The 23,536-nt window shown below is 41.3% G+C and overlaps 1 protein-coding gene across 2 annotated transcripts in view; it reads right to left on the bottom strand.

Moving 5' to 3' along the window:
• LUZP2 (leucine zipper protein 2) overlaps positions 1–23,536 on the bottom strand; it is a 538,553-nt gene that overhangs the window by 159,528 nt on the left and 355,489 nt on the right. For both annotated transcript variants that reach the window (XM_083164175.1, XM_083164176.1), the window contains exons 6-7: positions 5,054–5,116; positions 3,672–3,734 (exon numbers count right to left, since the gene is read on the bottom strand). In XM_083164175.1, coding sequence (XP_083020301.1) covers positions 3,672–3,734; positions 5,054–5,116 — 126 coding nt within the window. The remainder of the gene's footprint in view (positions 1–3,671; positions 3,735–5,053; positions 5,117–23,536) is intronic.

Below are 23,536 nucleotides of genomic sequence, written 5' to 3'. Positions count from 1 at the left end.
GTTGGCCCCATTAACAAGTTCCTGAAATTATCAGAATTAAACCAATGCCGCTACTTCTGCCTGGTATAACCGCCGGTGTACATAATACTAAAGGACATGCATGATGACACACAGATATTTATGAAAATGCAAACTACTGTATATACCTTGTATTATCATGTACTGAATTGGTTAGCTGTGGAGATGATAAAATTATGTTAACTATGACCTTACCACCCTTCTTTAATAGTTGAAGGTACCATTTGTATCTCCTGTTTGTTAATAAAAGCCATTTGTATGAAACTACAGTCTGGGAGACTCTTAAATACAGAAAATTGTATAAATGGCCAGATTCAATTAGCTGCAGTAAGTAACCATGGTTAGTATGTCTAACAAGGCTATTCAGTTACAGCCTGCAGGCTGCACTTAAAATGCATATCTGTTGGGGTCTGAGGGAGGCTTGGAAAGTAATATGGTGTAAGTACCCTCATTGCAGGTTCTATGAATGTGGTAGAGTCCTGGGTACTTATGCCAGAACCTCTTATGGGTCGAGTGATAGCAGCTAATTTAACATGCAAGAATAATGGGCTCTAAAAGAATACCTAAGGTGTGAAAGCCTGAGTCTATCATTATTTTCCACATGCAGTAAATTACTGTGGCTAATTGAATCCAAATTGAGTTTTTATAATCATTCATTGTCCTTTTTTCTACTCTATGGCTCTGTTGCTTTAGTACATACTGTACTGTTTACTTAAGGGTCCTCATTGCATCTCTTTATTGGGTTTGTATATGGTTGTCCCACATAGTACTGGGCCTCGTTGTGATTGAATGTGTGGAGATGGTGACAGGTTATATGGTCAATGAGCCAAAATTCATGACTCAGTCTACAGACTACTGAGGAACTTTACTTTACAGAGACACTGGGGTTGATGTATCAAGGAGTAGAGAAGTGGACCAGTGGAAGAGTTGCAATGAGCAACTAATTAACTTTGGCCAAGAATTCATCAAGTACACTATAAAATTGTAGGTATATACTAATTAGTTGCTTTGATAAAGTAAAAGTGAACAGAGACCAATCATCTTGTAAATTGATAGTTAATCTGTCCAAATTTTGATTAATCTCCTCATTTGTGTTTTCTGTGCTTGACTATAGAGGTGGATTAGTGGTGTCTCTTGTTGAATGGCTAGGTTCACCATTGGCATCTACAACTAGTTTGCCCTCAACTCTCCTCTGAGGTGCAGCAGGAGAGGTGATGACTGTCAATCGGACAGGAAACACTTTCAACTGAAACAAAGGAGCAAGGGCTAGGCCTCCAATCATAAATTAACAACACATCTTGGTTTATCATGACCAAGTGCATTAGAGGACTACTAGTCTCCATTTGATTTCCATAATAGCCTTGTCGCATGATGCATTATAGATAAGGCAAGTCATGCCAGTTTCTGATATTTTACTGTTACTATTTTACTGTTCCAAAAAAAACCTTACAAATAATTCAATGCCTGAGGATGAATGAATATACCATACTATAAACAGAGACTCAGAGGCAGAATCAGAAATGCCCTCCTGAGAGGTACATATGCATTTGACCATGTTTGGGTGTAACCAACAAAGTGACTCTTGTGCTTCATTCAAATGTGCAACATCATAAACAGTGCTAGGATACCAAGGGATAAAATCAGTAATAACGACATCTCTAATAAACAATGTCGTACACGGTGCAGAAATACTAGCAAAATTCCAGTGCTACCCTCATCGGGTTAAATTTACTAGGATGGGAGTTGCTATGGGCATCCGATCAGATTCTATCTATTGTCTTCTAGAAGGTGCTAAATAAATAGGAAGTAGAATCTGATTGGTTTCTATGGTCAACGTCCCATCTTCAATAGAACTCCCATCTTAGTAAATTTACCCCATCATGCTCATCCACAGACTGTAGTGAGGGGTCACTGTAATTCCAATGTACTTCATTTTGGCCATTGCTAGGGTCTGTTATAACACAAAATCCACAAATACGAGACTAGGTAGAGAAAGTCAATTTAATTGGAAATGCCAACAGAGGGTTGCAATTCCGTGAAGTCCACTACTTGGACTTGATTTCAGATTGTTACATTTTGGGAGGCTAGAATTCTTGTCTTTTTACAAGTCATTATTCTCTGGGCTAGTGATAGTGAAAATTGAAAAAAAAAAGAAGAAACAATTGTTTTTGGACCAAATGACATAAGCTGTGTACACACGGGGGCGATAGGGGCTGAAATAGCTGGAAATATGGTCACAGGTGACCATATTGCCAGTGATGGATGTGTGCCCCAGCGATAAATCGCCGGATGCGCGCTCCCGTTTTCTGCCCCATTCTAATCGCTGGTCGCAGGAGCTTGCTCCTGCAACCAGCTGATTACCTCTACGGCACCGCTGATGAAAAGGGGACACTGAGCAATATATTGCTCAGTAATATATTGCTAGCAATATATTGCTGAGCAATATATCTCCACCCGTGTGTACGGGGCTATAGAAGAATAAAGATATGGGAATTAACTAAAATTGAGAAAATACACAATCTAATTGGACCCAAGGTCACAATAAACAGCAAAAGGTTAAGTAATTAGGATATCACTATAACAAGCACACATACAGTAGATAATAAGTGGAAAACAATATTAGAAAAGTCAAAGGTGAGGCCACTAATAAGTCACAGCTCACATTGCAAGTATCAATTAAAAAATAACAACATTTATAGATCTTTCGCCTGAAACAATCCAGGAAAAATGGGACAAATCTTTTCTTTTTGAACCGTGGACAGGAAAATATTATTTTTGTTCGGCCAATTTCATAAAAATCTATTCAATTTGGGCCTAATTAACATCTTACTGTACAAGATTTCACCAGGAGTATGAAAATAATTTGGTACGTGAAGTCAATACATTGTGTATCAACTCTTTAAGTTTGTACTAACTTGTTAAAAGTGACTATTGAAAAAATAATGGAAAGTGCATATGATTTTTTTATATTGTTTTTATGCAATGTTTATAAAAAAAATAAAAAAACTCTGACCCTATCCCGATGCTTCCAGAAAAATGTTGGTGAAATGCCAACAGTTTTGTTCTGCATATGAGAAAACTGTTTCCTGAGCAGTCTACCCAGCATTGAGTTATACTCAAACCATTGGGTTTTCGTACATACAGATAGAGCCCCTCTAATTCAGGCAGAGGCTGGCGGTAGATTCGCAGAGACACACGCAAATCCCCTTCAACCGGAGCTCCCCCCCGGGTCCCCGCCACCTCATCACCATCTCCCTTTGTTGCCCCCACCTCTCCCCTCCCCAAACCCTGACCATCTCCCTGAAGCAGAGACGGTCAGGGTTTCCGTCCCCCACCGACGGGAAACTGGGATGCGCGTCCCAGTCAGATGTAGCGTCCGTTTGCCAGTGGGGGTGGTCTAGCAAGCCCCAGCACTGGATTAGCGGCGCTACATCTGTATCTAAATCAGACCATATGCCACCATGATAAAGTATTACAATTCTGAATAAAATATTGTGGCAATTACTAAGGTACAGTGAATAAATCAATTTCTTGAGTCTTGCTGTAAGCAACATATGGCGATACTGTTAAATGTGTTCTGGTCCCATAGGTCTGAAACATCAACAGTCACGAAGGGGTTAAGTAAATGCAATAGAATTCAAATATGGACTTACCTTAGAAACTAAATCTTTCTTTCCATACCGAAGCTCTTTCAGCTGGGCTTGTATGCGTTTTGACTGCAATACAAACAAACCAAACCTGAATAATAAACTAAATTTATTATAACCTTAACATTAGATTTCCTAGCTCTTGCCATGCAGTACAGTACATCAAGAGGTCAAGCTTTTAAGTGACCTCTTGATAAGCAATCAAATGCAGTCATCTGGGTGGAATGAATTTCTGAAAACTCCAATACAGCAAACCATGACAATAAGACCTCTGAGCATTAGGAATTCATGTACATACAGCTGAATTGTTACACATAGAGAAATATCAAACTCTGTTGTCAATACCATAATGTAATATTGTGTATACATTTTGTTTTCTATAAGAGATGTGTACTGAACAAAGAATTGTCAACCATCATATTGTGGTGTCAATAAGTTCAGAATGATTTACCTATACGCGACAGTCAAAATATCAACCACCATTGACCGATGGTCATTTAAAATGTCGACAGGTTGAAAAGTAGACATGATTTTTACAAAATTTTGGGGGTATCTATGTCAAAATGGGCAATTTGACCGAGACGAGAGAGTTCACTTTTCGCTCTTCCCTACATACATTCAAAATACAAACAGTATTTTGAAAGTGTCAGTATTTTGATCATTGGTCAATAGTGGTCGGTATTTTGAACGCCGAGATTTTGACTGTAGGTAAATTGACTGCATCCCATGTAAATGAACAAGCTAAAGAGTAAAAATAATATACATGGTGTACAGAGGTGTATTAGTAGATAAATAAACAGGCAGCGGTACTCACAGGAATTTCAAAGTTGTATTAAAAAAACGTGACCAAACCAACGTTTCGGGGACGGTACCGTTTGCACCTTGTTCTACCTGCACCTTGACAAAGGGGCTAGTCCCCGAAACGTTGGTTTGGTCACGTTTTTTGAACACAACTTTGAAATTCCTGTGAGTGCAGCTGCCTGTTTATTTATCTACATATATATATATATATATATATATATATATATATATATATATATATATATATATATATATATAAAATATATGGTAACATTTGTAATTTATCTAGCTCTAAATTAAAGTAAAGCTGAATATGTCAATATACAAAGCTCTTGGCAGAAGTCTTTGTTTTTTAAATCAAAAGTGCTTACGCTTTCATACTGTATATTGCTTTACAATATCAAATCACCAAGTGGTGTTCTGTACACGGCATACTATGAATATGCTCATTTATAAACCTTTTACTTAAACCTAGTTGCCTTGACAATAAAACACGCATCACTGAGATTTTATGTGTAAGTCAGAGGCATGCACTAAATAAGAATTAGCTTCCAGCCATCACAAGAGCGGAAACTCAGATTACTCACCTCCTCAGCACGGAGACCACAAAGCTTGTTTCCAGATAATAGTTTTGTTTTCAAGCTTTTGTTCTGGAAATTATATAAAAAAGAATCTATTTAGTTGCATATCTAAAATTAAGGCAATCCTTATGAATGTTTTATGAAATTAAAATCTCAAAATGAAAATATATAATTTGTGCAAATGTGTTATCGGAAACAAGATTACCTATCATGAATTTAGAGAGCAACTTCAACATTAAATTATTGTATCTCACATTTATAGTAATAATCAACAAGACAGAAAGAGCTACATTATGTTATTATTACATAGTAACATGCAGATTAAAGTGGTCCTGGAGAGGTTTTAGAACTCATTTCCTTTGGCACTCACCCCCCCCCCCCCATTAGGTGAGCAGATTAGGCAACCCCCTGCAAACTATACATTTGTGCCTGCCCTGCCTCACAAAGGGATGGTAGTCAATTTAAATGACTCCTGTAGCATAAGCTCATTCACATTACACCGAATGTAGTGCCCCTGATTCATATTACAATACATAGTAGTGTCCCTTACTCACGTTTGGACACACAATAGTGGCTCTTATTCACAGTACATCACTCATACGTGCCCCTTATGCATTTTACACTGCACAGTAGTACACTTTATACATTGTGTAAAAGCAACAGTAGCAACTTGTACACAATGCCCACAGCAGTAGTGCCCCATACACATAACACCTAGAGCAATATTACTTCGTGACAGCTTCACACCACATACGCCATGCCAGAAAAGGAACAGCATTTTGTGTTGGAATTATTGTGCAAGACTTTGGTGGAGGGGGAACCAGTTCCTCCTACTATTAGACATGGTGGAACTCAGTTCCAACCATTTCCCCCCACTTTAAGCCCTGGTAACATGTGACATATGGCTCTATTCTGTCTGACAGCTTTGCGTCAGAACAGGATGCTATCTACAGTACTTGCTTTTACTCGTGTGGTGTACAGAGCTGTAGCAAAAGAGATAAAGTGGATAGTTTTCCATTAGCCAAACAAAAAACAATACCAAGAGACCTTGGCGCAGATACATTTTTCTTTTCCCTTTTTCCTTTTGTTTCCACAAAATTGTGCCTCAAAAGAAAGGGAAAGAGCAGATCCAAATAGCGTATTACAGTTTTACAACACCAACAGAATATTTTTCCCGAAATCCAAAATCCACAAAGATCCCATACAACCACCCGGCAGGCCAATCATTGCAGGGATAGATTCCGTTAGTTCCAATCTATCAATGTTTATAAATGCACATTTACAGCCTTTAGTGCAAAAGAATGTTTCGCACTTGAAAGATACAACTGATGTGGTCAATTTTCCTAAAATTGTGGTATTACAAGATAGCCTATTTCTGGTGACGGCAGTTGTAGGTTCACTCTATACTATAATAAACCATACAACGGAGAGGCACCACCATGGGCACGAGGTTTGCCCCTAGCTATGCTAATATCTTTATGGGTGAGTAGGAGACCGAGGACATCTGGTCCCACCACCCATATCGGGCAAACCTGGTGTCCTGGCTGGCGATGCTATATTGATGACATCTTGTTTATTTGGAGAATAATGATAGGGGTATAAAATTTACGTGCAACATCAATCAAGAAAGTGTACATTTCTTGGACCTAGTGAAAACAAGTCTGTGAAAACAAAATATTATATAAAACCAACCGAGTCACAGTCTTATATTAATCGTAACAGCTGCCATCAAGGCAGGTGGCTTGAATCAATACCGATGGGTCAGTTTGCGAAGAAATTTCACAGACGATGCAATTTTTTCAGACCCAAAGATCCATACCCCCAAATACAGCAGAGGAGCATAATTGTTTCATTTTAAAAGTATAGGACATTGAGCTTGCCATGTACCCTGCACGGCTTCAAATGTATGTTTTGAATAAATATCCATTTGCAGCCTTGGGTGCGGGGGCGAAATCATTCGATGATCACTGACCATCGAATCATTTGGAGCAAACACACAAAACAAAGACACTCTCAGGTGCCTTCATTTTTTATCCGCCCTGTATGGAAACATTTTCATGGGAATACCAACCACCCACACCCCATGCCCCCCTCCTGCACTGGTTTGTGCGAACGGGAGAAACTTGCAGTTCTCCATGTCCGGTCGCATTCAGGGCAAACACATACACAGAAATGCGCCTGCGCATTAGGAAAACAGTGGTCCCCCATGCGAATGCATGGTGGACCAAGCAAATTAGAATCAGGCCCTTAATCTCAGTCCACAGTATACAACAGAATACATTGCAAGATCACTATTCTAAATTATTCCACTTCATCCTCTGCAATCTTCTGTTCCTCCTTAAACACTTAGTGGAAATCTAGACACAATTGTGCTAGCTAAGGCTAGCAGTCGGTCTGCAGATGTGCATAGAGGACATTTAGACCTTGAATGACTCACATTTTTGTTTGTTGAGGCATATCAATTGGCACATTGATACATTGTAAGAACTTACTTGATCATTACCGTATTATGCTTAAAGTAAAAAAACAATATATAAGAATATATTTAATTTCTTGGATACAAACTTTGGGCTTGTGTGTAAGTTTGTAGATGATAGAGGTACTGTCTGGTCTTAGATTAACTATATTGTTAATAAATTAAAGTTATATAATTTTGCAGATGGAATGAGATGTATCATGTAATTAGTTCTCAGCAATTCATACCATTTATGTTTATGGGTACTTCTAATCAGAACTGTCACCAGAAATTAAGGGACATGGGACAAAAAAATGTAGGCAGGGCTCCCTAGCCTGGGAAGGATCAGCACCACCTGTTAATTGCCACAGGAGCACTGGGTGACAGCCAGGTAGACACAGTGCAGCCAGCATTTTACATATGGAGCCGGCTGTAAGCCAATAGGAACTCGTGGACCAACAGCAAAGCAGGAGCAGCCAGGGTGCGGGACTCATTTCCAGTCAGCCCCCCCTCCTCCTCACCTAATCCCCCACCTCCTCTTCCACTGAGCTGCAGCCTGGATTTCCCGGAGCGCAGGCTTCATCAACTCAGGATGCCGGCGGCAAATTAAATTTAGGCACCGGCTGATTGGCTGCCGGTAAGCAAGCTCTGATTGGCTTAAAAGCCTGTGCAGCATATTAATTGTCCTAAGCTCCGGGACCTGCTTTGTTCAGCACACTAGGTGCAGCGGAGGCATTTGGGGGATTTACGGTGGGCAAACTGAGTTGTCCGGGCCCTTCCAGAGGTAGGGACCCAGGACAGCTGTACCCACAGCACCCAGCTATTGGTGGCCATGGGAGCAGCTGCTATTGTGGCTCCTAATTGGCTGCAGCAGGTCTAACTGGCTTATGACTGACTCTATGTTTAAATTGCCACCGGCCTGGCTGCCATCTGATATTCCAACAGGAATCAGCTGGCAGCATTGATTTACATCACTGACACCTGCCCCCCCTCCCCCTCCCCCCTCAGTTCAGGCACAGGCTACCTTGATTTTGGGGCTACTTCTAATAAGGGTCTTTGTAAGTCATATGGTCAGAAATAGCCCTATTTTATATTGATATACAGTACTAATATAGTTCTTCAATACAACAGACAACACTTGAAGACACAAGATAATGCTCTGCAGCAAAGGGTGGATCTATCGCATGGATATAGCAGCACAGCTCTGTACAAAAACCGTGTGCACTACTGTATACCACTACTAGATTTTTTTTTATTACAATATTTGTTGTTGGATTGAATGATGTGTATCCATTTTTAAATGCCTTAACAATGAGACAAGGAGAAAAATCTGTATCTTGTGATTAATAAAGTCAAGGAAAACAGTTACTATTTTATCTATTTCAAAATCTGTTAATTGTTGACAATGACTATACTGTATGGAATACATTATGTAGCAATTTCATGTAAAGTCCCAGGTCTGCCTCTGAATTTGTAGTCAACTACTGTATGAATAATATGCAAATCAATTTACCAAAAACATGCAAATATTGATGCTAAAGCTGGCAATACACTACTGTGATCTCTCGCCAGCCAATCTCCCCGCGAGCTGCACCGGGATGGTCGCATGCGATACATCTAGAGATGGGCCGTTCTCGAACGAACCGGATCTTTTGAACGGATCCCATTCAAAAAGGTGATCCGTTTCAGTTTAGTTTTCCATTACAATGCATTTTCCTGATCTCAGTGCTGCCACCTGTGGCAGCTGGGATGTACTACCTCTGGAAACTGAGTACAGTGCTGTGACTACAAGTGATAGAAAGATTAGCTGCTGCTGCCAGGGATGGCCATCGGTGCAGACGCCATCGATGGTTGGCATTGATGGTGATTCTGCACCCAGCCATCGATCAGTGTTTTCACTCTGTCATGTATACCCCCCCCTTTTTTGAAGTGAGCCGGGTTCCGTCTAAAAGATCTGTATCTTTTTTTTTTTTCCGCTGAGTAGATCCGGCGGATCCAGGCTCAGCTTAATGATCCATTTGGGCCATCTCTAGATACATCACTAAAGCATCACTAAAGTACTTTCACATGTGATGGATTGCATGCAACCCATGTTTCCCGACACCGGGACAAAAGTCTGAGGTCGGACCGTCCCATCGGACCTCTGACTCGGGACATCACACAAACTTAATTTGGCCCGATTTCTCTGCCTATTCCCTCGGGAACAGGTGAAATTGGCCCAAATTGCGGTAAGGTATGGCCTTAGTCTTAGGGGTAAATTTACTAAACTGGGAGTTTTTTAAAACTGGAATATTGCCAATAGCAACCAATCAGATTATATTCCTTATTTATTTTGCACCTTCTAGTGGATAATAGATATAATCTGAATGGTTGCTATGGGCAACATTCCAGCTTCAATAAAACTCCCATTTTAGTACTTTTACCTAGAGATGGCTATCAACCATTGATAATTTCAAATCATCGATGGTTTATGGGCGATGTCAAATACTTTTGCCATCGATGGGGGAGATCCAGATGGTTTCCCTCCATCAATGGTAGAGCGAAACTATGTATTGCTTTTTTCCCCAAAGTGGGGACACAGAGCATAGCCCCTCCCCTGACACTCACGAAACCCCGCCCCCATGTTTTGATTGGCCCACAGGCCAATCAGTGAAACACAATGGATGACGATCGATATGTTAATATATTGATGATCCACCATTGCCTAGTTTAGCACTATCGATGGCCAGGTGCACTATTGCCATCATTGGCAACCATCGATGGCAATTGCAACAATGGCCATCCCCACTTTTACCCCTTAGAATAATAGAATATGCACACATTAGTTAGTATAGGTTTGTTCATTTTGATTTCAAAGACAGCATATGGTAAACGTTCATATAAAAATTAATTTCAAAAACTCATAAACTACAAACCATCATTTTAGAATGTTTTTTTTTTTTGGTTGATATGCTTCCACAGATGATGCATTTCAAACCCATTTGCCATATGCTAACTATAAACTCAGCATACACAAACACAAACTATTTGGTTAATGAAGAGTTTGTTCCTACTCATATTGACTTTTAGTTTTCAAGTTAAAGTATCCTACATCAAACATCTTCATATTATAAATGTGTCCTCTTACACCAGGGTGCCGGACGGGGTCCCGACAGTCGGGATCCCGACAGTCATTATCCCGACGTCGGGATCCCGACTGTTAAAACACCGACGGCCGGGTTACTGATGGCCGTCGGCTATTTTCCCTCGTGGGGGTCCACAACCACCATAGAGGGAGAATAGAATAGGTGGCGAGCGTAGCTCGCCACCGTGCCCGCAGCGTGGCGAGCGCAGCGAGCCCGCAAGGGGCTTTGTTGTGCTGGCCACGCTGTCTGACTCTGGCCAGTCGGGATAATGACTGTCGGGATCCCGACTGTCGGTGAAACATACCACACCCTTACACCAATATGCCAAGTGGTGCAGGATAATCAGAAAAAACACAGAGGCTTTTCTATGGCACAAACAGGCTCGGACTGGCCTGGCGGGGGACCGGGAGATTCCCCGGTGGGCCCCATCGGTTCAGGACTCCTCCCACTTTTAAAGGGGGGCGGAGCCTGCGCCTGCCGCCAGCCCGGGCCGTCAGCCGTCAGCAGTTCCCCACCGCACAAACCATCCCCAGGCCCCAGCCCACCGCCCACTCGCCTGTCAGCGCTGCAGCTGGCTCCAGGCTTGTGCACGGTCGCGCAGGGCGCCGCCATATTGGAGCCTGGAGCCAGCCAGCGTGTGCTCTGTGCGGCGTCTGACGTCAGATGGAGACGTCCGCACCGCTATGTAAAATTCATTCATAGCTCCCGCTGGACCGCTAGCCAATAGGCGCTCGCGGTCCAGCAGCCACCAGTTGATTGGCTGCTGGACCGCAAGCGCCCATTGGCTAGCGGTCCAGCGGGAGATATGAATGAATTTACATAGCAGCAGCACGTCTCTCTCTCCCGGGGGGAGCGGGGGCACAGGGCATTACAGGCAGCAGCAGAGGCAGGGGGAGGTGGATCAGGACGCAGCACAAGCAGGGGGGTGAGTAAGGTCAGGTGTACTCCCACCCTGCTGTTCCCCACCCTCGCACCCACCCTGCTGCACACTAGTCTCAAATCCACCCTGCACTTACCCTCCCACAACCACCCTACTGCACCCACCCACCCTGCTGCACACTACTGCACCCACCCACCCTGCTGCACACTACTGCACCCACCCACCCTGCTGCACACTACTGCACCCACCCACCCTGCTGCACACCACTGCTCCCACCCTCCCTCCCTGCTGCACACCACCGCTCCCACCCTCCCTCCCTGCTGCACACCACCGGCGGTGCATTGAATTGAAAATAGCGTCCGGGAGCAGGCCGCTGCACAGTTCTGTCCCCCTTGGCAACGAACAAATTCAGTCCCCCTTGGAATTGAGCATGAAGCCCCTTGACATCGAGCACGAAGCCCTTTGGCATCGAGCATGAAGCCCCTGGCATTGAGCATGTAGGTAAGTGGCACTTATGTGTCAAATGTGTAATGGGCATTATGGTGTGTTATATAGTATGCAATGGGCATTGCGGAGTGTTATATAGTATGTCGTGGGCATTGCGGAGTGTTATATAGTATGTCGTGGGCATCATGTGTGGACTTCTGTGTAATTGTAATTACAAAGTTCCCTAATGTGCAATGGGCATTACGGTGTGAGGGGGCGCGAAACATGTGTGTGTGTGTGTGTAGTATGTATGAATGAGAACGACAGTGTGTGTAGTATGTATGAATGAGAGCGGCAGTGGGTGTAGTATGTATGAATGAGAGCGGCAGTGGGTGTAGTATGTATGAATGAGAGCGGCAGTGGGTGTAGTATGTATGTATGTATGTATGAATGAGGGCGACAGTGTGTGTAGGATGTATGAATGAGGGTGGCAGTGTGTGTAGTATGTATGTATGTATGTATGTATGACGGCGTCAGTGTGTGTAGTTTGTATAAATGACGGCGGCAGTGTGTGTGTGTGTAGTATGTATGAATGAGGGCGGCATTGTGTGGAGTATGTATAAATGATGGTGGCAGTGTGTGTAGAATGGATGAATGAGGGCGGCAGTAGATGTAGTATGTATGAATGTAGAAGATGCTGGTACCTGGTAGAAGATGCTGCTATTGGGTCCTAGGGGAGAGGGAATGTAAAATGAAGGTAGATTCTACCTCCATTTTACATTTTAATTTGATTTAATTTGATTTGATTGCTCTGCATCGGATTAAACATTCCAAAGTACACTAGTGGAGGGGGGCCTTTACACTTGAAAAGAGACCCCCTCCCACCTCATAACATTTTGCATCATTCAGTGAGGAGCATACAGCGAGGAGCCCTAGAAGACAGAAGGAGAAGAAAAGAGAAGAAAAGAGAAGAAAGACAGAAGGAGAAGAAAAGAGAAAGACAGAAGGAGAAGAAAGAAGACCAAGAACATGGTAAGTAAAAGAAAGATCATTATCTTGGCAGTCAGTGGTTGTTTTAGGGTAGGGCAGTGCACCAACACCTGTCATTAAACACTAGTTAAAAACATAATAATGTGTATGGGTGGAGGCAGAAGCAGCCTGATCTGTGTCCCACACAGGGACGTAACTATCTGTGTGCCAGTTGTGCCTTGCCCACAGTGCATTTGCACTGTATAATGGACTCATTATACATAGGCCACACACCGTGATGACCATTATACATTTGCCACACACAATGATGCTCAATATACATATGTGGCTCTCTCTGTGTCCTCGCTGTCACTCTCTGTCTGCTGTCACTCTCTCTGTCCTTGCCGGGGACATAGCCAGCAGCTCAGAGCCACTAGCCATGCCCCACAGCGGCAAAAAATGGGGGCGTGGTCTCATTGAAATAGGCCACACCCCATATTACTAGGCCACGCCCCCAAAAAAAATCGGGCGCGCCTGCGGCGCGCAACACGCCCCTTGGTGGGCCCCTGTGAGTGATTTCCCTGGTGGGCCCTTCATGCCCCAGTCCGACACTGGGCACAAACGTAACAAACTGTATACAATTTGTAACAATGTAATTACTTAAAATGAAAGATACAATTACCAACATATTTTCATTGAAATAAAATAATGCAACTCTGCATCAATAGTTATAACAACAGTATAATAACAAATATAAAAGTGTGACTATATAATAGTAGATCTGAGTCCTTCTTGAGAAAACTGCCAATAGCAAAGAAACCCATAGAAGCCTCATGCTCTTTGAAGCTACTCTCTAGCTATACTGTATCTACAACTGTCTCCACATCTATCCTCTACGCTTCTACATTGGAGCAGAGTGAATTGAAAGCACAGCACCATTGCCATTTCCCCAAAGAGCACCAACATCGGTTGGAGGGTGACATACCTGTCTGCACCATCGGCCCCCGGTAGGTTCCTTAGGAGATCATTATTGCTGGCTAAATTAAGCTAAATTCCAGCAGCCTATTTATCGCAGCTTGTTCTATTACAATGTTATATACTGTATGTGTATAGCACCCAGATACTCTTAGAGAAGGCTCATAACAGAGAACTCAGCTGAGTGACAAAGAGACTGGCAGAGCTACATTTAGAGTCTCCACATGCTTAAACTATATGCCTTCCACTGTTGGTACTTTTATTGGGTATGATATAACTTACTGACAGTAGGGATTCTGATGCTCATTTCTCTGACATCAGAATCCTAACTGTCAGGATCATGACGGGGTGTGGGTGAATTCAAGCCTCATGTGGGATTGCTGTGATCACCATGCTGTGGGATCGGTGGTGAGCACCTATTCTGGACAACCATGAGGGAAAAAAGCCAGTGTAAGTTGGGATTGTGAATGTCGGGCTACTTAGAGTCAGGATTCTGATGTTGGAGATACAACCATCATAATTCCAATTTTCGGTGACTCATTTGGCACCAACTTTTATTATTGGTGGTGGCTCCAGATGAGGGGCTGCAGGAAAGTCCAAAATTCAAGTAGGGGTGCCACATCAGCCAGTAAATCATTTTGGTATGGCAGTTAGTGGGACTCCCCTATTTAAGCTGCTATTTGATGAGTATATTCGGGTTTGTTAAAACAGTGCCTCTGAGATCCACTATTATATAGTCTTTAACTTTTATATTTGTATTTTATATTCATATAGAAATGGACCATGCAGCTGGGTTTATAGTCTGAGCCTAGTCAATTACTTTCCAGTTTCCTTGAGTGGGTCAGCCTGCAGCTTACTTGAGTTAACTCATAACTCGCTGGTGAAGTGGGCCCCAGAGGGTGCCATAAACATGGATTTTGCTTTGCAGCTCTAGAAGCTCAAAAACTGCGAGAAAACAATTATCTTTAAGTGCATACTCTGTGGCCTACTGTTCATGGTAGTGGATATTTATTAAATGGCTTAAGGCAGAGGTGCAGGCATGTACTTTGTCCCATGGCTAAATGAATCTACTATTATCATCATAGTAGTGTGTGGCAGCCTCACTTTCTTTTTATTAGATTCAAGGTGAAGAACCTCTAATGTTGAACTAAAGAAAGATGCAATTGTGTTACTGGTTGTGTCAATCATGTTCTATTGGTTGTGTTAATCACATTTATGTCTATAAAAGTATTTTTTTTCTTTGAACACTAAAAAATGATCAATGAAGTTCAACAATTTAGTACTACCACAACAGTTGACTCAAACTGGATGTATCTTCTTTTCAGGACCAAGTAATACCCTTGGTGAATTATTCTGTAAGAACACCATCAATGGTATGGCATTGCATAGTTTCATACCATCAATAGCTCTTATTGGGTTTCCCATCAATGGACAACAAACTGATGTCCATCCCCTGTACAAGCCCAGAACAGGAAAATCAGATTACACCATACAGTAGCAGCACATCCCATAGCTGCTGCATGACATTCCAAGCACAATACTATACAAACCTACAAAATCCTATAGAATAAAAGGCTAATGCTAGGTACACACCAGAATGAAGCAGGTCCCGAGCAGATCATAAGATGATCGTACAATCGTTTCACGGTCTGTCTAAGCATACGATCTGTATACAATCTGCATACGATCCGATCCCAATCCATACCCAGTTGAAGGGGTAATTTTCATATCCTACATGCTGCAGGTTGAATCTGATAAATGACCAAATGACCAGTGGGGACGCATCGGATCGGAATCGGATCAGAAATGGCCCAAAACCTGCCCAATTTCCATATAGTCAGTCACGATTGTATCGAAATCAGGTGAATTGAGGCCAAATGGTTCTGTGTGTACCCTGCATAACACAACACTGCTCTTCACCTCTATGGGAGGAATTCAATTGTTTGCATGTTGGTAAGTGTTGCTTTATTCACATCGGCGCTAACATTACTGTTACATATGTTATTTCATCATTTTGAAGTACTGACAACTAGTATGGGCATATGTATTCTTTCCAAGGGATTAAAAATAAACTATTGTGGAAATTGCAATGAATCTTAAATAATTTGTATACTGAGATTAGCAACCTAACTTTGTAATAAATACATACCGTAAATTTTATTTTTTAAAGCAAAGAGATAGATAGAGAATGTTTTGCCTTTTTTTTCTCTACATCCTTCCTTCCCACATTCCTCTTCCCCAATCTCCCCATCTCTCTTCCATTTCTCCCCTACTGTATCTCTGGGGTTTATTTACTAAGATGGGAGCTCTATTGAAGATGAAAGGTTGCTATGTTTTACCAGTAACATTCTATTTGTTATCTTTTAGAAGGTGCTAAATAAAGAAGTAGTAGATACTGATTGGTTGCTATGGGCAACATCACATCTTCAATAGAAGTTAAATAAACAAGACAAACAAGGCAAAATAAAGCGCTTGGATTTGAGGGATAAATTAAAGCCAGTTTCTGGTATTAATTAGGACATTTAAAGATACAGAAACAAATTTAGTAACAATATTAATATAATTGAATAATCAATTTCATAGGTACTGGCCAATACCAGACATATACAGATAACAATAACAATACATAATGAAAATAAAAATTCAGGATTGGCCTGAGAAATAATTAAATATGTTTAAATATATTATATGTTGCAGAGGGGAAGAAAAAAGACCCCCTTATTTTTTAAATAAAACAGGATTTTGCCAGCCTCAAGCTCGTGGAGGGTAAGTCTTTGTTAATAATGGTGGTACATAGGCAGTACGATATTGTTAGTAAGGTAAGTAGTCAAATACTAGAATATATTTAGAATATATTTTTACAAAAGATAACAATGGTTCAAAAATAAAACAAAATATATAAACAGTTTGTACAGTATCACCCAGTTTTAACTTTCCCAATAGGTAAGGTACGGTGTGACAGAGGGTGCTTTGTACAAATATATTCCAAGACTCATGCACACATTGTGCAAGGTGCAGATGCAATGGGCCCGGCCCCATTGATGTGCATCATGCAACACATGACCAGAGTCTTGGAATATCTGCGCCACAGGCACCGTCATATGGCTCCATACCAACTGGGAAAGCAAAAAATGTGCAATACTTGCTTATACAGTAGGTCTTTGGATTTAGGAGACTACTGGTCTCACTCCGAATAATGCCATACACAGGTGGCAGCATATAAAAAGGTACATAAATAAATAAAACTCTTTCAACATTTTGTATCAGCCATTTTAACTTTCCAAATAGCTATTGAACGGTGTGACAGAGGTTGCTTTGGACGCAGATATTCCAAGGCTCAGGCACTCATGCTGCAAGGTGCAGATGCAATGGATCCGGCCCCATTGATGTGCTCCGTGCACCACGTGGGCATGAGCCTTCAAATATCTGCTCAAGAGACACCATCTGTAATACGGCTCCATACCTACTGGGAAAGGAAAAAATGTGCAATACTTGCTTATAGGTCTTCAAAAAGAGGAGAATCCTGGTCTTCCTCCACAAATGACGCATACAGGTGGCTGAAGCTGGCTGATTGAGGTGGTTGTGAGGAGGGTGCTGGGACAGGTGTTGGTGGATATGGGCATGAGGAAGGGGATGGTAAGGGGGAGTAGGCTCTGGTGTTTTGGGTAAAGGAGAAAGCCCAATAATTTGGCTGTCGATTTTCAGGCACCCTAAATGCACTTGAAACAAGAGCTCGCTGCTTAATCTTAAGAATGCCAGTTGCTGGTTTGGAGACAGCTGGCATAAACCATTGGCCAAATATTTTGCTAAGTTATTATTATTATTATCATTATTATTATTATTATTATTATTATTATTATTATTATTATTATTATTATTATTTATTATGTTGCACTTTACAAAGGAGACAGAGATACATTCTGGGTAATTACAAACATTCAAAGCAATGAGAGCCCTGCTCGCAAGCTTACAATCTATAGGGAAATAGGCATTGATACACAAGGATAGATATTATTTATTGCAGTCCACCAGAATGCAAAGGTTCCTGGTGTGCTGTAAGATACAGTGACCCAGCAGTTTGGGTACTGGTCAGTAGGATGGAAAATGTGAAGAAAAGAGTGGATATCTGTGGACTGTATAATGGGGATGTGATTAATTAGGAATGGTATATGAAGGTTAAGTGGATGGTTCTGGAATTTGATATGCTTGCCTTAAAGGGGAGTTTTCAGGGAACGCTTATAGGTTTGAGACTGGAGGAGAGTCTTATTGTGCTTGGGAGGGCATTCCACAGAGTGGGTGCAGCCCGAAAAAAGTCCTGCAGTCGGGAATGGGAGCGAGTAATGAGTGTGGATGAGAGACGCAGATTTTGTGAGGAGCATAGAGGTCGGGTTGGAAAATATTTTGAGATAAGAGAAGAGATATATGTTGGTGTAGTTTGGTTTATGGCTTTGTGTGTAACTAAAAGATTTTGTATTGAATATGATAGAATACAGGTAACCAATGAAGTGGCTGACAGAGTAGCTTTGCAGATGATCTGGATAGGAAGATTAGCCTCGCAGCTGCATTCATGATGGACTGTAGTGGTGAGAGTCTGTATTGGGGAAGGCCAATAAGGAGATTATTGCAATAATCAATACGTGAGATGATGATAGCATGGATTAGAGTTTTTGCAGTGTTTTGTGTAAGGCAAGGACAAATTTTGAATATGTTTTTTTAGCTGCATGTGGCATGATTTTGAGAAAGATTGAATGTGGGGAACAGAGGAAAGTTCTTTATTTGGCAAAGCAGACACCAGCCTAATATGGCTCCAATTAGCAAGGCATCAGTGTCTAAATGTTCAAACACAGGTACAATATAAATGCAGATTATATTATTACAATTGCTGTATCACATACACAAACAGGCAGCATAGTGACCTTGTGAGGATATTGGTATGCAAGCTACAGTAGGTACATACGTTCAAATATAGAGGTTATTGCAAAAGGGTGGAAGGCATGTAGTTATTGGTACTTTATTAGGCTTGAAGATGTTTTTCGTGATGGTTTCCATCTGTTTTCATCCTGTTTATGTCCTGAATAAGTCCTGAATTTGTGGTTTCATTATATCACATTATACCAGCAAATGCATCATTTCGGTCGGCCCAAGACAGTGTCGCTGGATGGTGATATCAGTGCCCTGAGTCAAAGTGAGGCACCCACCAACCAACAGCGCATTGCCAAGGCAACCCGTATACAAAAAGTGTGCAACAAAACAAAACCATAAAAAAGTATATACACAGGAAATCCGAACACATATACACACACACACAATATCAATAACGATCGGGCCCTGATATTAACAACTTATTATTTATTTAGAGACTATAAGTGGCCACAATTAATATTTAAAATTTAGAATAGCACCACAGTTGCATAGCAACACAGCGTACACCCTCACTGTGCAGAGATACACTGCGTAGGGTCACTGTACAATGTATCAGGATAATCAACCCTCAAGATAAAAATTTGGTGTTGATGTTAGCAATTTAGTATTTACTTAGAAACTATACATAGCCACAATCAATATTAGGAATAACAGCAACACAGTTATATGGCAACATAGTGTATAGCATCACTGTACAACAATATAACAACATGATATATAGCATTCATGTGCAGCGATGAAAATACATAGATTTAAACCAACTCCAGAAAGTATACCTTCACCTTCGCTAATGAGAGCAAGATAAAGGGATGTTCTCATTGAGGCCCAATGGCGATATTACTTTAAGCCGATGTATCCAGAATGCTTGTCTGCGTAACAATACAGTTCCTCTATGGCCACCCCTCATAGAAGGAGCGATCCAGGTGATCATGCGTTATTTGATGGAATGTAGATTGTGGCAGCATTCCACCAAGTGACGAGCCACTAATTGTTCATTTGTGCCAACCTCAATCATTGTCCTAATTACTTACCAATGTATTACATGTATTACATTTACATGTAATGGGATCAAATATACTATTAAACTTCAGCTCACATGTGAAACTTTACATGTAGTATACCAGATTATATGCCCCTGCGTTCTGGCCTATATTGCCATGACCGTTCATATATTTACAGAAAGAAAGACCATTGGTCAGCAATACATCAGTGACATCAGTGGGCATCAAGGGCACAGGAAAGCATGTATTGGAGCATTGTGGAGACATAACACATGGATTGGGATTGGATGGGATCCAGGAGAGCAGAAGGCAGTCCCACTTTTGCGCCAGCACTGTTCACGAGGGGGGGGGAGGTTTGTGTGTGTCAAGAAATGTTACTCAAATAGGCTGGATCGCACAACAGTCGCACAACGGTCATACGCAAAAAACACAAATTATGTGCATGCATGCGATGGACACCCATTCGGAGTCAGATCGAGGGATCCTGACTGTAGCAGGTAGGATCCGCAAAGTGTAACGAAAAAGGGACTTTCACTGCGCTCTGGTTTAGCTTCTTGATAGGGAGGGGATTTACACAAAATATGCTGGGTTTTATCAAGCACTTGTATCTAAGCTAATATGTGGGCTGTGCATGCCGAGCAAAAAATGAGAAAAAAATAAAAAATATAAAATGAAAGTAAATAAAAATAATTTGAAATTAAATATAAAATACAATTGTATCAGCACAATTGGCAAAGCAATCACTTTGGATGTTTACAGCCCCTTCTGGAGCAAGTGGAGTTTTTTTCCTGTGGGTTTACTCGTGGATCGCACTCAGATGAAATAACGGGGTTTGTGACCCGGAAGTTGCCCTAGGTAGTAGATGGTATTCGGGAGGTTTGCGGAGGCCCTGTCTATCCCTAATCTTACCTCTCCTTTGGATGTTCTTCAGGTATCGGCGTTTCTCTCCTTCCCCGTCTCCTTGTGCCGTTAGCACGCTGCTTTACCGAAACCGGAAGTCGCAGTCCGTGCTTCCGGTGTGGCGGGTGTGCTGGTCTCACGTTTCCCTCTCTCCAACGCGTTTCAAGGCAGTAGCCTCTTTGTCAAGGATGATGGCTGTCTGTATGAGCCTTTGATTTTATAGCGTTGTAGCTATGAAAAAACTTTTGTTTCTTTTGTTCATTAAAAAACTTTATTTGTCAAAAACGGAAGTAAGTCTCACTTTTCCGCAAAGTGACCTAAATGACCAGCTGGGACAAGCATCGGACCACAATTGAATCTAAAACATGTCAAAACATGCCCAATGAACATACAGTACATCGGTCGTAATTGCATCAGAATTGACTGGATTGAGGCCAAATCGCTTGCGTGTGTATCCGGAATAAAGAACATATCCAACCTTTAAAATAAGCTAAATTTTGCAGCTATTTTTGAACAAATGCAATTATTTATGGAAGATTTTTGAAAATGTCCATCCTTTATACACTAGATAACTTTACAGCATTGCATTGGGAAAACATTTCAATTACAGTATGCTACCAGCTTGCACTATGATAAAAAAAGGATTATTTGGTCCAATGTAACAATATGTGGAGTTTCAGAAAGAAATACTTTTGGTTGCATAAAAAAATATGAAACTAATCATGATGATAAAAACAGATGGCAATCAATAAATTAATGTGAAGTATTATGTATTTGTTTTAATTGAATTTCAATACCAATTACACAAGAATAAAAAAGGCAAAAGGGAGCATCTGTTTTTCTATTGCTAAATTGATTTGTTTTGCTTTTTTAACCCAACATTTAAATCAAAATTCTTACATGGTTAACTTTACATTTTATACTCACATGCAATACATACCAATGAAGTCTATTAGTATTATGATTATAAAATAAATTTGGAGACTTTATTATAGATATACAGGCACATTTACACTTTTATTTCTGTGCATGTAATACCACAGTCGATTTGAACTTGAGATGCAGATAATAGGGAAAACACAGTAGATGCATATTTCAATAGCAACAAAAGGTAGGCTCTTTTTAAGAGGTGAGATTTTAGATAGCATGTAGATATTTGATTTGTTTGAGAGGCTGTAAGAAGTTGTTATCAGAAATTTAATAAATGCATAGTGTTGTAGGAGAAGTCTTCGTGGGGTTAGTAAAAGGTGGGGATCACAGGAAAGGTACAATAAAGTTCAGAAAAAGGTCAAGGAAGGAATAAGTGAGATTATTTTTAGATGAAAGTGGTGGTTGCAGCATAGGAGGAATTAGTGGGAGGATTGTTTTAAAAGAGTCAAAAGCAATTGTAAGGAGGAGTTGGAGAGTAGACCAGTCGGGAGCCCATAGCAAACTTTGAGGTTGCATTTATCAAATGCTTTGTATAAAATAATAGGTAGATGCTGATTGGTTGCAACTTCTCCACTGGTCCAGCACCATTAATCTAATTACAGCAAAGTCTAATTGTACAAGGTACGAAATGAGTAAGATATGGGTGAAGTGATAAAGCTGGTTGAACACCTGAAAGAATTAAGAAAGAAGAAATTGTTGGAAGGAGGTGCAAATGCCCTCAGTCCTGCTGGAGAAACAACATTATATAAATAAAATCATTATACTTTAATTATTAAGTCAATAGATGTTTTCCTGAGTATTGGACAGATAAGTACAAGTTAAAATCAGGAAGTAAATCTGCCACTGGAAAAGGACTGGTTGATACAAGTAGTAGTAAGACTGCATGGAACAGTTGTCATGATTAAGGGGGGTATTCAATTTCAGGGGCACGGCTGTCGAGCTAGCGCGACAGCCGTGCCCCTGTCCCATACTCGTTTTGCTCGCCTGGAGCTCGGCAGTCGGGATTCAATGTCCCGGCCTCCGAGCGATGAGAAGGGGGCATGGCCACAAGTTGAGGATGGAAATAGACGAGCTCCGGCCGGGAGCTCGCCTATTTCCGGCTTTTATCGGCAGAACGAGCCCGACAGCTTGTGATGTCGGGCTCGTTCTGCAGAGAACCCCTGTTCAATGCTGTCGGGGAAGACAGCATTGAATAGGGCCCCGCAGCCATCTCCCCCATCGGGAGATGGCTGCGGTAGCATGACCAACATTGCATACCCCCCTTAATGTGATCAAATGGCTGACTGCCTTGCTAGTTAGAATATGAACCATATACCTCAACAGCAGTTCTATTACGTACTGTAGGTCTATGTTTTCCCCCAAGATGTCATTGGGACACTTGATTGAATGTTTGCACTCATTGACTATGGCCTAAAAGTGAAAAGCCCCAGTAGTATTGTAAATAAAGGCAGAAAATCATAATGACACAGATTCCATTTGGTATATTGCCTCACTGACTTGATGTATATACAGCACTAGCCACATACTGTACTAGGAAACTTGGTACTGAGATGAGGAAATGTTCTGTTCATAAGGCCATAAGTTATTTCTCCATTCTGCAGTGGATACTCTGAAGGACCCATGCTTGCAGCACAGTTGAATGGGATGATACATGTTGAGGGAACACTATACATTATTGTGCTACTGGCAAACATAGTTCAATATTAAAATATACATGAATTAAATTGCTGAGTCTGGGTACTTCATGTGTCTTGTATTCTGATCTCCAGCTTTGACCCCTGTAAATATTTTCCTGTAATGCAATAGAACACTTATTATTTGTCATAACCTTTTTAAGTATCCTTGATTACTCGTTTCTTTCTATGGCTCTTTCAAATGTCTTTGTCCTTGTCTGCAGTGACTCAT

The sequence above is a fragment of the Crinia signifera genome, chromosome 11 (genome assembly GCF_055691185.1).
Source record: "Crinia signifera chromosome 11, ASM5569118v1, whole genome shotgun sequence".
NCBI classification, from domain to species: domain Eukaryota; kingdom Metazoa; phylum Chordata; class Amphibia; order Anura; family Myobatrachidae; genus Crinia; species Crinia signifera.
Note: the sequence above shows the minus strand (reverse complement) of the source record. Positions and strands in the feature narration are given on the sequence as shown.